The sequence below is a fragment of the Calypte anna genome, chromosome 5A, assembly GCF_003957555.1.
Source record: "Calypte anna isolate BGI_N300 chromosome 5A, bCalAnn1_v1.p, whole genome shotgun sequence".
NCBI lineage: Eukaryota > Metazoa > Chordata > Aves > Apodiformes > Trochilidae > Calypte > Calypte anna.
The window spans coordinates 6,580,175-6,598,782 of record NC_044251.1 but is presented as its reverse complement, the minus strand read 5'-3'; the positions used below and the strand labels follow the sequence as shown (position 1 = coordinate 6,598,782).

Genomic DNA, 18,608 nt, shown 5'->3' with positions numbered 1-18,608 from the left:
AAGATGGTGTGATAGGTGTTCTTGCATATCAAGCTCTCCACATCAATTTGCCATGCTATTCTATGTAGAAATACTAATTATCCTCCAGAAGTTGCTTAATGCAGTTGTTAAAAGGAACAGAATCTGTTCCTCCAACAGAACTGCAGTTTGTGCACTAACCTGTATCCTAATGTACCACATGAATTAATTGGTCATCTTTAGTCTCTCTCTTTTGACTGGTGAAGGCTTTAGTGAAAAGGGATTCACATTCCTCTGATGACCCTTCTAATTTTATCCCAGCTAAAATAATATCAGTTGTTGTTTGCATTCAAAGGCTTAGTTTAGCATTAAAAGTTCAAGTACTTGCCTACATAGCACTCTACTACAACTTGTTTTTATAATTAAACACAAGGTGGATCAAATATTTCCTCTGTGTGCCAAGAAGCTCTTATGATGCTTATAATGGGAATTAATGACATTATTAATACATGGGGTGAACAAAATTATCTCTTTTGGTTTGTATTTAATCAAAGCAGCAAAGCTGTTAGAAATCTAGAAAGCAAGAAATGTATTTTGGTCCACAAAAATTCTAATCTTTCTCCAGGTTAGATTTTAATAACCCAACTAATTTTACTAATTTCATTACCTTGATTTATTTGTTTCTTAATTTTGCTTTCTAAAAATGAAGGGAACATGGCATAGAAAGATTTTAGAAGAAACAGTTTGTGCTTATGTTCCAACAGGTGCTTTAGTTTGTATAAATGGTATATTACTAATAATACCATGTATTTATTGCACAAAATCTCTGCTCTGGTAGCATGTCCTCAGGCTGCATAAATTAACTGAGCTCCCTGGAGTTACATCTGCAAATATTTCATCTGGTGGCCTTTGGGCTTTAGTCATACAGTTCACATTTCTTGCAATGTCTCTGCAAAAGATTCAAAGCTGCTTAAACATCAGTTAAAATACCAATTACAAAAAAAAATAAAAATAATAATAATAAAAAATATATCTATATTAAAATTTTGTATGTATTGTATTTTGCAACCTGAATTATATTTTCCTTTTCCTTTTTTCTTTCTTCTCTGCATTTTATACATTTAATGAAAAGACAATTTGAGTTTGCATTGAACCTGTAGTAGCCTTGACTGAGCTCCTGTTGTATTCTGCATGGGTTTGTTCCATGTTAAGATACAAGTGTGTGAAATTTCCTCTGGGAGTGGGATGTCCCTGAATGCTTTTGATTTTGCTCTAACCTCAGGCCTGTAAGTGGTGTATTCATTTTTAAACAGAAGATAGGGTTGTGTAGAACACTGTGCTGTGCCTATTACCAGCTGCATATCTTTTGATATAGTATTGCACTGCAGTAAAAACCACAGTGGGGTATATTTTGATGCACTGGATCATGAATGATTGCAGAGGAGTTCCTGTAGACAGCAAGTTTGTTGTCCAGAATTCCAAAGGCTATAAAGGTGGCTGGGTTACTGCATAGTGGGGAGCCAGATCAGTCCTGGAACCCACTCCTGAAATATCTCCAGTCTTGCTCCTCTCCCCATGAGGCTGGAGGCAAAGAGAGGCAGCTAAGAGGCATGTTTTTTGTCTCAGGGTGCTATCATCATCACTTTTCTATTTAAGCGTGAAAGAATCTATAAATACATTAATTACTTAACAGCAGTGTGGCCTGTAAACATTCCAGACTACAAATGGCAGGGTTTCAAGACATGCATACTTGGAAGTAGCTCTCTGATCTGCTGCACACCCTGCAAAGTGATTAGGTTTCTTACATTTACTTTGGATGACTCAACAGAAGCAGACTGTAAGCCAGAACTGCATGCACAGAGAGAAGTCTTTACCACCATGAGGTATTTCTGACTTTTGGGAAATCCAGAGACAAATGTAGAAGTTTACAAGGAAATCTCCTGGTCTTTCCCCCCCCCCCTCCCCCCCTCTCCCTTTCTTGCCAAAAGATTAATTTCAGCTCCAACTTCAAATTATTGAGAACACTTCTACTGTGTTGTTAGTTCTACTAAACTTTTCCAGTTTTATAACTGGAACCCCCCCCAAATCAACCATGAGAATAAAGGCCTGCAAGAACAGTGGTTAAGAACCTACTTTTTCACAGATGGTGCCCTAAGAATAACTTTCCTGCACTTGAGTAGTATCCATTTGTATCCATCTGTGTTCCCTTTTATCTTCCACTGTTCACATTTGTGAAAGAGAAGTAGTGAGGTAAAGCTGGAGATTTTACAGGAAATTGCTTTGTTGCAGAAGAGAGATGGCTGAACAAGCAGGTAAAGAGAATACCATCAGTTTTCCTTCCAGGGGAAAAATGGTCTGCTTAACCCAAGGAGAGGTCATCTGTTCCCAGCCTCCTCCACTGTGGCTGCCACTTTCAATGACACACAGATTCTGTTTCCTCATGCAGTTAGACCTCTCCAATCCTCTCTAAGAATGTGCCTGATCACCACCATTCAAAACTTTTTGGACTTTTGTCTGCTTTTATCAGAAACACATTCCCTATTTGGCAATCCTTCTCACTTCAACATTTGACTTTCCTACCCAGATGGGCTCCGCTGTGTTCCCTGTATCCATCCATACTCATGAACACTCTTGGGCATGACCACCACTATCAGGCTGAGGAAAATCCAATGGCTGGGACACCTCTCATGTGGTATTGTGGAATGTCTTAGAGCTCTTGTGCCTGACAAGCACTATTACATGTGTGCCCAGGCTCCAGCTGAGCCCACAAAGGGAGGAAAAGGTCACCACAGTCCATCTGGAGAGAGGGCATAGAAGCTCAGGAGTTAGCAGTGCCAATGATGACAGAATTACTGAAGGGAAGGAGGGAAATAGGTGCTTTGTGTCTGAGTGTGTTTTGTGGGGGTGAAATAGGAATTGTTGTCAGAATTCCGTAATACTAAGAACTTGACATAACTTCTGAGAAATGTAAACCAGGCACTTTCTATCCTGGGATGAAGAGGAAGCAGGATACTTGTTGTCTGAAATGGTCTTTCAGAAAACTTTGATGGCCAACGCTGTTGTTTCTGGAACTTGCATGCTGAACCCATCCTTTAAAAGGCTTGTAGCACCTGCATACACTTCAGACTCACAGTTCTGGGTGTTGAGTTACAGCTGCATTCAGCAGTAATGAAAAGCTCTGTTTGGAGATCCATGATCAGACTGCATTTTGATAATTTTTTAGTATTTCAGTTAGGAGGCTGAAGAAATAAAAATACGTTTGCCTTTGGCCAAATTAAGATAGAATGAAATAATTTACATTCCTAACCCACTTTCCTTCACTTTGCACCTAAATAAAATAATAAAACTAGCATTCTGCCTTCCTACTGCTGCCATTTATTGGATCTTCATACCAGCATTTCCGTGCTTTCTCTTGTACTTTCAGACCAGCTTTGGAACAATGTCCTAACATCCACCATCAGCCTAGTTCTGCTCCACTCTTTCTATGCAAAAAACCTGGGAAATGGCTAAGCTATTACCCAGGTCTCTATCTATTGTACTGACCATGGTTCCCTTCACTCTCTTGTTGAACCATCTGTCTATTTACTGGGGTTTTATTTTCACATCCTTGTCTCTAAGTTAGGCAGACATGGACTTGATGGAGGGACTACTCAGTGGATAAAGTTTTGGCTGGATGGTTGCACTCAGAGAGTTGGGGTCATCTGCTGGATGACCAAGTGCAGATCAGTGGTGGGTGGTCTTCCTCAGCAGTTGGTACTGGGACCAGCATTGTTTAACATCTTTGTCAGAGGAATGGATAGTGGGATAGAGTATGTCCTCAGCACATTTGTTGACACCAAGATGTGTGGTGTGGTTGACAAGCTGGAGGGAAGGGAGGGCATCCAGAGGGACCTTGGCAGGCTTGAGAAGTGGGCTTGTGCCAACCTGATGAAATACAACAACTCCAAGTGCAAGGTTCTCCTGGATCAGGACAATCCCAAGAACAGGATTCTCTGCCAAGGCTGGGCAGAGAATGGATTGAGAACAGCTCTGAGGAAAAGGACTTGGGGGTGTTGGTTGATGAGCAGCTCAATGTGAGCAGGCAAGGCACACTTGCAGCTCAAAAAGCCAACCATGTCCTGGGCTGCAGCAGAAGCAGCACGGCCAACAGGTTGAGGGAGGGGATTCTCCCTCTGCTCTGCTCTTGTGAGACCCCACCTGGGGCACCCCCACCTGTGTCCAGTTCTGGAGCCTCCAACACAGGAAGGAGCTGTTGAGGTGAATCCAGAGGAGGGCCACAAGGATAAGCAGAGAGCTGGAGCACCTATCCTATGAAGAGAGGCTGAAAGAGTTGGGGTGGTTCAGCCTGGAGCAGGGAAGGCTTCAGGGAGACCTTGTAGCTTTCCAGTACCCAAAAGGGGTTACAGGAAAGCTGGTGAGGGACTTCTTATAAGGGTATGGAGTGATAGGATGAGGGGTAATGGCTTCAAACTGGAAGATGGGAGATTTAGCTTAGACATTAGGAAGAAATTCTTCAGTGTGAGGGTGATGAAATGCTGGGACAGGATGCCCAAAGAAGTTGTGGAGACCCCATCCATGGAAGTGTACAAGTCCAGGCTGGATGAAGCTTTGAGCAACCTGGTCTAGTGAGAGGTGTCCCTGCCTATGCAGGGGGGAAGGACCTAGGTGATCTTAACAGTCGCTTTCAATACAAACAATTCTATGACTCCATGAGATGCTTTGTGGCAGAGACACTTCTGTTGTCTTTGTACAGCATAAAATTGTTAGTAAGCAGCTACCAGGTACTGCTGTATCCCTAGTAAAAACAAGAGTATTAGAGGCTAGAAGAGACATTCTGATTTGATTGTTGTCAAATAGAATGGAGATGAGATATATAACAAAGTAATGTTTAAATCAATTCATTTTTTAATTTCCTAGCCACAATCTGTAAATATGTTTTCTTGTTAAGAATCAAAAGTATTGGGTGAAAATGCTTCCTAAAATCGCTGAATTTCAAAGTAGTCTTAAAGCAGAAGTATTAGTGAAATGAAAGTGAGAAAGAAGTGTGCATTCTATATGAGTTTTTTTCACTAGATAGAGTGATAGAGGAAAGCCACTCTCTTTGGGGTATTTTTGTTGTTTGTTTAGGGTTTTTTAACTTCATCCTGCTTTTTAGAGTGGTGATTCTGACTTCAGCCCTTCATCATTCATTATTTGAGATCTGTATATGGAGGAAAGGGATTATTAGGGGAAAGATAAAACTTTCAAAGGATATTTCTGCCTTTCTGAAATAAAACCTGCTAAAAGTATAAATATTCCAGGGTAATCTAATGGATCTGCTGGAATGCACACGCTACCAGCTCCAGCAGAAATATGTGGTGAGTGTAAGTATAAAAAATAGTCAATTACTGTTACAGAAGTACTTTTTGGAATTTCCTGACGTGTTGGCTTCATATTGAAAATGTGTATTTGCTCTCACACTTAACACTTAGCATCTGGTTTTCCTTTTATACCATTTGCCCTTCCATTGAATTAAAAGCCAAAGTGTGGATAAGCAGCCTTCAGTAATAGAGCTTGTAAACTCCTTGCCCAGGAACTATATAAAGATGCTCTGCATTCCTCAGTCAGGACCTAAGTGCGTTCTTGCAATGACAAGCATAATAATTTTGTGAGCCAAAAGCTGTTGAACTGCTCAATCTTATCATTCCTTGCCTACTTCAGCAGCTCAGATTGTGAATTCCTGTAGGATGAGCCACAGGCAAGGAATAGTTGCTCTAAGCAGAGTCACCTCTCTCCCTATGCATCCATCATACTTTCTGCAAAATGGGAATAACACTGTTGGGTTTGCTTTGATCCTCAACTTACAAAAGTGGAAAATAGACCTATTTTTATGTTATAATTTTATTTTTTATATAATTTAGTTTATTTGTTTTTATTATTTATTTTTGTATCACTGCAGGGCATGGTTCATTATCATGGAGCAGTACTTCACTGTGCTAGGTGCTTGCAAATCTAAAAGGATGAGCTTATATTCAATTAAAATGCTACAGCCTATTCTAAATAATGCAACACTGATTATTGTTATTAATACCAAAAGCCTCTGTGTACTTACAAGCCAAGTTATTTATAAATCCCCAATAAAATTTCCTAATCTAAACTGCAAAATATGGATTCCTCAACCTATAAAAGATGTGATTAAAAAGTGACAGACTTTCAGAGGAGTAATACCACACTTCTCTTTTTCCAGATGTAGTAATGAACATATTTCCCATTAAGTCACATTTATCTACTAAATATGGTGCTTAAAAGGTCAGCTGTTTCCTTCTAATGTCACAACATATTTCTAGGGAAATGGATGGGATTTTTTTTTATCTTTCTGAGTTTTCACAATTTAAAAAGTCATCAAAATTTTCCAAAAAGCAAACCTTTGAGCAGAGAAGAGCTATGAAGGGTTTAAATCCAAGAGCAAAGAACTGAGTTTCTGAGACAAGAACCCTTCAGGGGGTGATGCTTTTGCTTGCTTGCTCTGATACCAAATTGCTTTCTAGATCCTGTTGCTCCTGGGGAGTGTACAGATTTCTGGAAAACTATGGTAGGGTTGGGTTTTTTTTGGTATTCTGTAAGTAAATAGGGCAGTGCCTTATCCTGAGGTATTTTAGCTGGCCAGTTTAAAGAATGTGTGCTGGAGAATCTACTTCACTCTTTTAGGTTTTGCAGATTTTTGGTTGTTTGGGGTTTTTTTGTGTGTTTTTTAACATGTTAAAACATCAGTTAAAACAGCAGATATAGCTAGAATATCTCTGGTCATTCTCTGGCATTAAGCATTTTCCTTTTTATGGTTTGCTAAGGTGGTTATTCAGCCACCTTTAGATTATGCTTAACTTCATCCCATCTTGAAATGGCTTGAACTACATAAGCAACATGAAATAGAAACCTAAAAGGATTAATGTCTCTTGGCAGAATGAGAACAGCCCTCCCTGAAGTGCTGGGCATGTGACTGGTTCTGGTAATAAAAGCTTTTCCTCCCCCTGCTGTGATAATCACTGTGTTTGGGCTGGTTTGCTCCTAAACATTGTGTAGGACTAGGGATGCTGAACACCTGCAACCAAATTTCTCTTCCCTGTTAGCTAGCAATGGTGGGCATCTTCCTTCCCAAAGAGAGAAATTGTGGGACTGGTAATATTAACTTCAAGGCAGTTAAACCATTAGTTCCAATTCCTAGGTGATCACACTGACAAATTTTGCCTAGTCCTGTTTCCCTTAACCAGCACTGTCAATCACAAGCATTAGACATTTCAATAAATCTCAAAAATCATGTGACTTCAAAAACAGAATGTGATTATGAATGTGTTATTTTAGGGGTGATTACTGGACCCTTACACCTTATATTTTCAAGATTTTGTCTACTATTACAAAGTCTAGTACATATTTCTTTTTGATACATGATTCAACGTCTGATTTCAGAAACTGCAGCTTTAAGAACATCTTATGATGCTATAGTTGTGATAAAATTGAGGGGTTTGTGACACCATTGTTGCTTTTAGAGTTATGATATAGAGGGAACATAAAGAATATTACTGGATTTAGTGCTTTGCAGTTCTTAAATGGGTGATAGGGGCTGGATTTGGGCTCTGTTTCTGGCAGTGGCTGATTCAAAAGATTTTGGTCAACATGAAAGTTATTCTTTACAAGTTGTTCTTTTGTTGTGGTGACCACAGATTTTCCCATTGACCCGTCTAACAGGAAACTAATGCCTCCTAAGTCCATTGCAAAGCACAAAGGCCTACATTAATATCAACAGCTATTATTGACTTATTTTAGAAATAGCACATTATTTAAAAAGCATGCACCTCATACTCTTGGTTCAGGTATGAGTGAGTCTGGGTATACTGGCATCAGTGAAGAGACAGATCTAAAAGTGAAGAATCCCAGGTATAGTACAGTTTTCTCCAGCCTTGTGTATTAAATATGTGCAGACTTTCCAAACAATCATAACTTCAGCTTCAGGCAATTCTTTTCTAAACTTAATTGTGGACACAAAGTGCTCCTGAGACATCTTCTACTCAGACACAAGGGTCCTGGAGCTAAACTGTCCCTGTCTCTGCTTCCCAGGCTTGCTTCCTCCTGAGGCAAACAGATTCATTGCACCTCACACCCCATCCTAGGCCTTCCTTTCTTTCCTGTGTAGGCAGCCTCTGAGTGATTCCTTTTTTTCTCAGCTTTAAGTTAAAACTTTACTAATTCTGAATTTTTTTACTGATTTTTTTTTTTTATATCAAAGCAGGACTTGCACCGTGACTTTAGCTTTCTGAAAATGGCCAGGTATCTTCTGGCTTAAGGGAAAAGGATGGAGGAGGATGAATGAAAGGAAATACACATATATTCTTTAAAGAACAATGTCTTCTTTTGTCCTATAACTCTTCTGTCACTGGCTGGAAGAATGAGGAAGAGAAAGCTCTGAACCAGGTGCCATTTGCTTTCATTGTCACAGACATTTCGTTAACAAATAAAAACAAAGTTTGCCAGTTACACTTGCTCCGAAGTTTTGGAGCAAAAAACCCCCAAACCTAAGTTAGGAGAGGTTTATACTGCCTAGCTGCCCAAGAGAGAGACTTCAAGCTTTTTTAGAGTCCTAAAGATGACTGGGAAAGGAAAAAAGAAATTAAAAGAATATGAGAATTAAGCATATTTCATCTCTATGCTTTCCCCACCCCAAGCCTGTTGAGAAAATCCTGAGGCTGAGGTTTGCTGGGCTAGCTGCAGATTGCTCTGCAAGATCACTCAAAATCTCTTATAAGTATAACTTCATAAAATATCATTTCTTTTTCCTCTCTGTTGTTCTTTTTCCACTGAGGCATTTCTCTAGTGTACAAAAGCTACTCCCATTTTCTCTGCCAAGCTTTTCCTAGCTCTTGTCTGTCAGTTAAGATCCTTACCTGTTTTCTTTACAGGCTCTGGCATCTTCACTTTTTGTTTCTGTCGAAGCTCCCAGTTTTAGCTGGAAAGCAGGGGCTGAGCTAAACAGAACTGAGGCTGCAGGGCTTTTGAGACCCCCCTAAAGAAAGTGTGGGTGGAAGCCCCCATCCTGCTCCTCCCCCTTGATCTCCCACTCTTGTCAACTATGGCACCTTATCAACAGCAGGACACACTTGACAGGCTACATCAGCTGGGATAAATATAACCAAGTTCCAGGAGCCAGGGAGCTCCAACCACTCAAGAGTGGTTACCACAGATCTGCTGGTAGCACAATCTGATGTTGTACATGTGTAGAGTACATTTTCCAGCCTCTGTGAGTATTGCATTAAGAATTCCTGCACTTTTGTTTTTATAGCACACTGAGCAAACTGGATCTGAGAGCTGAATGCTCACATGCTGGTTCTGCACTCTCAATATGGATCTGCTTGCATTCTTGCCACCCATTTCAGTCTTTGCTGTTGTTATAATGGAGTCACAACTGAACAGCCCCTCATACTGTTTTTTCCTGTTTCTTTTTTTTTCTTTTTTTTTTTTTTTTCCTACTGAAAACTTGCTAGAAATAAATGTGAATCTTCAGGAAATAACTCTCTTTTTCAGAGACACACATCACTGACATTTGCAGACACAACTACAAAATATGACACTACTTAAATAGTTCTCCCTCCCCATCCACCCACATGTATTTCTTTTCCTTCTTTTTTTTTTTTTCTTAACTACCATTTAAAAATAGTTCCAAGGTTCTATTTGATTCCTCTATAAGTTTCAATTTTGTTTAATCATATAGGAAGATCTGGGGCATATCTCACTGGAAAAGTGCTCTAGTATTGCTGTTTCATTCTTCAATCATTACTTCTTCTTTGTTCATACATTTTGCATATGTCAAAGTAACGACTGGACAATCATGCTTCTGTTGACTTGGTGGTTTATCCATTTCCTCTCACTTTTTTCTGTCTCCTTTTGACTTTTGAGCTTTATCAGAGAAACTCTGTAGGCCAAGCACTGAGCACATTTTAGCTACCACTAGTATTGCAAAAGTGTTTTTTTTTAAAGTGGGTTTTGCTTTCTACAGCCTGTAAAAACCTTGGTCTGAAGGATTTCGGCTTTTGGCAGAGGGCTCAGAACAAGGGTGCACACAGCACATGGGGCACTGGGCTTTGTGTCTGCCTTTCACCTCTGACTCTCTGGGCAGACTGAAAGGACAAATGTAAAGATGCAAGAGTGACTGCTGCTCCCCTTCCTGATTTTGGGTCAAATACTTCCCCTGAGGCAGGGTCTCACATCTGAGTAAGGAAGGACAGGATGTCACCTATGTACATTGTCCATTGCCTCTTTTTCTAGTTGAGGACAAGTGAGTATGATATGTTCTTGCTCTACTACCCTGTGCCTGGGGCATTTCATAGGGAGTCAGAATCTCAGCTATTTATTTGGCTTGAGCTCTTTCAAAGGGCTTGGGTCCCACAGCATGAGAAATCTGTCTGCTGAAGGTGGTTATTCTTTTCTCAAGTGCTTCTCCCCAGTAGGGAGCTGCCATTAACTCCCTTTCTCAACAGTGCTGATCCCCAACACACTGTTGGAACTGCATCCAGGTCCCTCCTGGGAAGAGAGTTGTCTCCCTGCAACCTTAGACAAGCAAGGCCACAGGAGACAGAGCTACCATGGGCTGACATGGAGAAAGTAGAAAGTTCTGTGCTGATTCTCCAGAGGTGAACTGAGAGGAGAGCTACACTTCTCAACGAAGTTGCTTCTTTAGTATGTGTCCATGAATTAATGTTAAAAAAAAAAATTAGCTGACTAGAAGTCACTTCTGCAGTATTAAAACATGAACCTCTTGTAATTGCCATCAGAATATATGAATCTTCCTCAGGAATCATTTTGCCTAGAGAATTTAGTTCTGTACCTTCATCTTTTCTCCCTCACTTCTTGTCCTGGTTTGAGAGTCTAAGACCAGGACTCCTATTAGCAAATAATTAATTTTACTGATGGCCTATATGCCATGTTTATGGGTCTTTATTTGATAGAATAGATAGTGTACTGACATGTGATGTTAGACTTGGATTTGAGATTGTTCAGTTCTGAAGGTTTTTTTACTGTTAACACCGTAAGCCTTTATTACCATTAACTAAAATGTGTAAAGTAAGTGGAACCAAACCCATATTTCTGGGTTTAAGGGAATACACACTTATACAAAAACTCTGAAATGCAGGACTGCACTATTTATCATGTACTCCAAGACTGCATTTGGGAGTGCATTTGGGATGCTCCAAGGGAGCATCCAGTAGGAGGTGCTTCAAAGCAAGAACTGAGAACACAGGAACAGTGACATATGGGATAATGAATAGCTAACCCAGAACTCATTCTGAATGCAAATAGATATTGGCTTAAGTACATCTGAAATATTTCTTCTAAGTTCTTGGAACACTCAGTACTAATTTCTTTCTAAAATGATATCAAGTCCTTGGGCTCAGTACTTCCCAACAGTGGTGATTCCAGTATTGAAATATGCCTTGTAAATCCAGGAGTTATATTACTGGTCCCCAATTTTCTACCTTTTAATTTGAATAGCCTCTTGTTCTGGGGAAACAGAAATTGCCATTGAGTGGGTGCATGTTTGTTGTTTTCTGTACTTTTGTCACAGCACCTCCAGGTTTTTAGGACAAAAAATAGAGCTGTGTAAATCTACATTAAGCTACTTCTGAACCTGACATTACAAATGGAAGGATTTTCTTTTGTTTGCAGCTCTCTTATGGTGGTGAAAGGGCCTTGCTTTTTCTAGAGCAAAGAGGGAGCTCATCCTGCCACACATGGCTTGCAGAATAATTGTGTTTGTTTCTCTGCAAATTTATGGGATGCTCTAAACCTTGTTGTCATTCAAAGGAGATACAGTCATTTGTAAGGCTGAATTCAGAGGGTAGATTGTTTGAGGGCAATAGCTCAGTAATGGCCTGGGAGCCATTATTTCCCTGGGGAATTTGAAAGTTTATGCTCATCTAAGAAATCTAATATGCTAGGATAATAGAGTCCTAAAAATATATCATAGGATGGTGAAGCATTCCCACTGTATATTAGAAAGAATAGCTAGGCAATTACTCTGCATTTCTTTATTAATGTAGGGAGTACAGGGTGTAGGTGTTCCTTCCAGTGATGCTGGCTGGGATCATGTCAAGAAGTTGATTCTGTTCTGCACTCTCTCCTGGCTATTGACCACAGATACTCAGCAAACTTGTTTAGACTTGAACAGTTATGGACTCTCACAAGTGCCTGAAAACCTTTTCCCAACATGTTTCTTGTGTCCCAACATTTATATTTTGTTTTGGGTTGGTTTTTTCCTGTTTACATAAATATTCCATATTACATGTGGTTGTAGCATTTTCCTTTTCAGGAATGAATTTTCCACTATGATGACACCTGACATCTTATTTTCTTTGGATCTCTTTTCTCAGGATTTCATTAGATCAACTCCATATCTTTCTCACTCTAGACTTGATTCTTCCTGTAAACATTTAGTGCTATAGGTTTAATTCAGCAAGTAACTTTAAACATGGAGTTACGTAATTCTGAACGTTTCTGTGCTCAAATTTGGGAAGATTTAATTCAAGTACTGTGGTGAGTCAGCCCCTTAAGCTGTTATTCTCCATAGATACTTTCCAGGAGTCAGAATGAAGTTCAGTCTGTGGAGGGTATGAGTTATGTCTTCCCCACAGTGAAACAGAGCCACGAGAATGATTTCATCTGATGAAGGGAAACGTTCCTGTTCCAGTTTTAACTTTGCAGCTCTTGTAATTTCCAATGTTATATAAAAGAGTCTGCATTCAACATCCAACACTGAGCAAAATCAATTTATTTCTCTGCTATTACACTTATGGTTACCAGGTGGCAGCATTGTTGTGACAGTAATTTTTTATTTTCTAGCATTTTCTACATTTCATTTATTTATTTATTTAGCTACTTTTAACAATAAAACTACGATGCAAATTAAATATTTGCTAGTGATGGCTACATGGGCCCAAAATAGGTGTGCAGTGGATTGAATTAACTACTTACAAGTCCACTGCAACCCTGGATGATTCTTAAGAAAGTATTTGATCTTTCATCCTATATTCAAATGAAACCTATGTGCACAGTGAAGCAACACAGAATAAATGTCTCTGAGGCTTTGCTAATAAAGGGAATGAGAGGGGAAAGGTGTCAGAGGAATTACCTTGCAAGTGTGAAATTACTATTCTCTGCCTCAGACAGTGGCTTTCATTATGTAGTTCAAAGTCAGGCTCAAAAAGGACAGTACTGTGTGGCCTGCAGTGACAGGCTGGTGATGGATCTTTCAAATCCTAGAGAGCTGCAGCCTTCTGCAGCCAAACCACAGGATTTATTATTTATAGACACCATTATCAGCACCTCCTTCTAATAAGACTGTCCAAGTTCCTATTAAAGGACTTTGTCCAGATGTAGCTGGTACCCAGGTGGAAAATCTCTTTATTACTTTTCTACCTTGGTGCTTTTTTTGCTTTTAGTTTCTGCCATGCCATTTGATTTCTTGTCCCTGTCTCCACTCATTTGTCTCTCTGCCTTTTAGTTTTCTTCTGTGTCAATGTCACCTCCTCCATGATTCAGGAGTTTCTGAGGACAAGGTAGTGTAATTAACTCTTGGTTCCAGGCTTGCATGCTTCCTGGTGCTGAGTGGTGGGAGAGCTGAGCTGGCTCAGTGCAGAGCATGGGCTCAGCAGGAGGCATTCCCTGAGAACCCAGGCACAGAGCTCTGGCATTTATGCTGCCAAGACATTTGTCTTCATTGACCCAGCTTGGGTTTACATGAGTTTATGAGGTCCTAGTAATGCTGATGCTGCTCATTTGAGTTTCCCTCTGTACAACCATTTTGTATCCTCTGCTTTACACCCCTTATTTGGCATCTTTCTGGGTACTTGGCAGTTAACTTGCTTTCATTTCAGGGATGTGTTTTCAGCTGGCATCATGATAACCAATGTTGCTCCAGCTTCTAGACTGCAGAAAAAATGCAGTTTACGTATGCTCAGTTGGAACTTTCCAGATTTTATCCTCTGCTGAGGTTTTCACTGGGTCAGTTTGGCCCAGCATGGAGGTCAGCAAAACTTTCTCTGCAGCTACTGTGGGGCTTGGGCTGAGTCCACAAACTTGAAGGAAGAACAAACAGCAGGTACATCCTGTTTTCCAAAGCCTATCTCCCTCAGGTGCACACAGAGTAGAGGGGAGAGCTGTGGGGGACAGAAAATTGCACATTCAGAGAGAAAAGGGAACACACCAAGTAGACTGGGACAAGGAAATAAAAAGATGTGAAGAGTGTGGGCTGGGAGGAGAAAACTGAGACTAGAGGTTGTGGGAGGGTTTTGAAATAGATGCTCAAAGGACAAGAACATTGAATGGGGAGCTAGGGTACAAATGGGAGTGAGGGAAGACAACTGGGAGTCAGTAGGTGACAAGATAGAAGATAGACAAGTAGTGACAAGATAGACAAGAAGTGACAAGTAGGTGACAAGATAGAAACTGCTAGAGGATATAGGATGGGAAAACTATTAAATATACTGGAACTGAGAACCATTCACATAAAGAGAAGCTGACTGGAAGCACATGGAAGAAATTTTGGTCTGGGAGGAAGAAATAACTCTAGCCAGGCAAAAGTTGAAAGCTGACATTGAGAATAAAGCAATTGGGATATATTAAATATAGAGGCATCTCATGGCTGAGTCCAGAGGTGGAGACTGAATGAATGTATGAATGAATGAAGCAGTTGAGGTGGATAGCTGAGACTGTCTCAGAAAGGAACACAGTTGTTGGTGGGTGGGAAAAAGTGATAGAGAAAATGTCTAAAGGTGAATTCCAGAACGACGTTTCTAAAAGCAAACACTCAAAACTTAGAAAATTACTTAGTTAAATCTGAAAGGACCCCAAACTCATTTGTATAGGCAAATGCCCAGCTCAGCACCCAAACATTGGTTACTTTGCATAGGCAGAGGCATTGGAGCATTCTGCACAAGTGGTCAAAGGGCTTCTGAGCAGAGCACTGCTGATCTGCTGCTGGGGAGTGAAAACAAGAGCTGGGAGGTAGCCCTGAAAGCACAGAAACTGCATTCCTTCCTACCACAAAGCCTCTTCCCCAATCCTTTGCATAACCTTGGTCTCCCCAACACCTCCTCCCACCCTTCCTTCTCCTCTACCACCTCCTGCTAAACCTTATCTGCTCTACCACATCCTCATTCTCCTCCTGTCCATAGGCTGCTCTGCTCGTTCTCACGTACTGCTTTGACTCCCTAATAGGAAAAAGTAACACTGGGGGGACCTGGAGTTGTGAGGAGTGGGGGGTGTGCCTGTGTGAGTGGAGAGGATGGAAAGAAATAGAGAATGGATAGAAAGTTGTCCCAGGAAACCTGATTTAATCGGCCTGCTTTGTGCAGGGGGTGGAATGAGGTGACTTCCAGAGGTTCCTTCCAGCCTAACTTACTCTGTGATCCTGTGGAGTGATGGGAAGTGCTGTGGGAGAATAAAAAGGGCTAAAGGAGAACCAAAGGAGTTATGAGAGTGAGAACCACAAAGAATATTTGCAGTCCAGTGCTGTTTGCACACTCTTTGGGGGAAGTTCATGTTCCCAAGCCCTTGGATTAGGGCTCGGGTGGCTTTGGTTATACACCGACCTCCCTAATACCACAGGCCAAATTGAATTACACCATGTAAACTTGTTAGAGAGGAAAGATGGACCTGGGTGAAGTTTTAGCTGTGTTCCAGTTGCTTCAAAGAGCACAGCTCTTTGTCTACCTGACTGTAATACAGGGTTAGGGGATTCATTACACTAGTTTTGTTAATGGCAAGCTTTACATTTTTAGTGTTTTAGTTATTTGGGTAGCCAATATCATGTAAATTTGGTTTGAGTGTTGCTTAGAAGAAGAAAAGGTGGTGAGATGGCAAGTTAGCAGGCAAAATAAATTAGAAATAAATGCAAATTCTTGGAATTGGTACCCACAGAGCATAGCAGTCTGTAATATCACAGTCTACCTGTAATCCATACCTCTTAAACACACAAAAGTGGGATTCCCTTGGGAAGATGCTGTTCTGGGCTTTGTCAAAGAAAATATATTTATTGTATTGTCATCAGTGGAAAGTCTCTTCTAGGAATTTACTGTGTGTAGTTACAGTATAGGCAAAACAGAACAAAAAAGGTAAAAAACTGAACTGTCACATGAGATCTGTACTTGTTATGAAGTTGGCATCATAGTTTTAGTTAAGCTTGATGATTATGAAGTGATTCTTCTTGTGCAGAGATTAGAATGAGGGAGAAAAATGTATCAAGAAATGGAATAAAAAATAAGAGTTTAAGGGAAACAAATAAAAAAAGTAAACTGAGGCAGCAGGTTTACTGAGGAAAAAAACCCTGGCAAAGTTCAAATTGCAGCAAAGCTTTGTGGTAATTGAAAATAGAGACTTACACAGATTATAAGACTCCGGCAGTGTGTGGATCTCAAAATCAGCTTCTGGAGATAAAATCTGTGGAAGGAGGAGATTTTAAAAATGGTAAATATACTAGGATATTTATGTCAGTATCAGAAAGTTTGGGGGTTTTTATAAATATAGACTGTCAGGCAACAGAAAATGGTAGCACCTTTAGCTGCAGTTCTGTCTGATGTAGGTGAGTAGCTGCTCAGATCTAGAAATGTCTAAAACTCTCTTTGGGTAGAATTACAAATTATATTCTGTCTTTATAAATTTATTATAAGCAGATCATCCTTCTCTACAGCTCATGAAGTTTTTCTGCCTTCTACACCTCAAACACCTGCAGGGAAGCTAAGGTATTATAGAAAGTTCATTATTTTGGATTTAGTACAGCAATAGTTTTCTGAATAATGTTTTACCACAATTACTGATTAGGAACTACTCAGCCTTTAATAAAGGTGTTGGTTTTGGTTTGGTTTGGTTTTTTAAACAAGATGGAAAGGTCATCTGTAAGTTGAATATCCAGCTGTAGTATGAATGCTTGTTTGAAAGAGGATTGATGGTCTCCAACAGCAGTGGGCTGCACAATGTTCCAAAAAAACTTGTGCTAATCATGGGACATCTCTCTAGCTAATGGCTCAGCCTAGGTTTTTGCAGTATGTCTGCTTGTCTGCTACTTGGCCACTTTCAGAGAAAGCAGAATGTTTGCTTCTCTGTAATTTTCCTGAACCAGTGATGTTATAGAATCATAGAATCATAGAACTGGCTGGGTTGGAAGGGACCTCAGAGATCATCGAGTCCAACCCTTGATCCACTCCCGCTGCAGTTCCCAGCCCATGGCACTGAGTGCCACATCCAGTCTCTTTTGAAATATCTCCAGGGATGGAGAATCCACTACTTCCCTGGGCAGCCCATTCCAATGTCTGATCACCCTCTCCGTAAAGAAATTCTTTCTAATCTCCAACCTAAACCTCCCCTGGCACAGCTTGAGACCGTGCCCTCTTGTCTTGCTGAGAGTTGCCTGGGAAAAGAGACCAACCCCCCCCTGGCTCCAACCTCCTTTCAGGGAGTTGTAGAGAGTGATGAGGTCTCCCCTGAGCCTCCTCTTCTCCAGGCTGAACACCCCCAGCTCCCTCAGCCTCTCCTCATAGGGTCTGTGCTCAAGTCCCTTCACCAGCCTGGTTGCCCTCCTTTGGACCAATGTTGTCACATTGATTTTTGGTATCTTTCTCTAAAACAGCCAAAGAGCTTCTGTTTGAATGTGCAAATGAATGGCAATAATTTAGCTTGATGAGACAGCCTGCTGCCCAGACCAGTTGGATTGTATGAGACACAAACTGTACTGCTCAGAGAAACACCATCATTTGGTCTCCTTCACAGCTGCAGCACATTATTATTTTGGCTCTTTATGCCACAGCCGAAAAACCTGACCAGAAACAGATGGGGGGTGAATATTTTTAGAAACAGTTTTTCAAAGCATTAATAAGAGGAAGAGAAAAAGATTTCAACTTTGGAAATAAAGAAATTTTAAACCTGTGTGTTAAAGTATATTCAATAGTATTTTTTAAAAAATGTTTTAATTATAAATAATAGTGTACCCAGGAATATTTTTCCTCAGATTCTTCTATTTCCATGTTACTTGCAGCCAAAACCAGTGTAAAATGCAAGTTCTTCAATTCGGGTAGAAGTAGCTGCTCTAAAATAATATTTTATAGTAATGCAGTGCTCAGATCAGTCATTTAAAGGTTATTGTTCTTCCTGTTTGGATGTTTATTTTAATTTTGTAATATTACTCTAGCATCTAATTGTTTTCTATGCAAAACTTGCTAGGATAATTGAAAACTAGGTCTCTGAGATCTAAAAAGTTTTTTTATTTTTCTTTACTAACTTGAAATGTTTTATAGTGATATCACAAACATCTCCACAGTTAGCTCACCAGTTGGCTCTTTTCAGTCATCACAGTTTTCCTGCAAGAGGAAATGGTCCCTCTCCTCCAAATTCTAAGGTCAGAAAATGATCAGTTTTGCTTTTCAAGCCGTGTTCATGACAAAGATATTTTTATGAAGGGAGGAATTAATTCTCTACTTTTCTTGAATATCAAGCCTGCAAGTCTAATGTTTTCTATTAATTTCTAGTTATAAATCAGTGTTCGAGGGTCATCGTCAGTACCAAGAAGAAGATTCCTGAGTTTCTAGCTCAGCACTGAAGAAATCCTAATTATGTCAGTGTTGAGTGTTGTCTTC

The 18,608-nt window shown here is 40.2% G+C and overlaps 1 protein-coding gene across 1 annotated transcript in view; it reads right to left on the bottom strand.

Moving 5' to 3' along the window:
- MYBPC3 (myosin binding protein C, cardiac) overlaps window positions 1-9,029 on the bottom strand; it is a 58,720-nt gene extending 49,691 nt beyond the window's left edge. Inside the window, exon 1 of the mRNA XM_008498254.2 lies at window positions 8,874-9,029. Coding sequence (XP_008496476.1) covers window positions 8,874-8,898 — 25 coding nt within the window. The 5' untranslated portion in view covers window positions 8,899-9,029. The remainder of the gene's footprint in view (window positions 1-8,873) is intronic.
- Window positions 9,030-18,608: the final 9,579 nt, after the last annotated feature.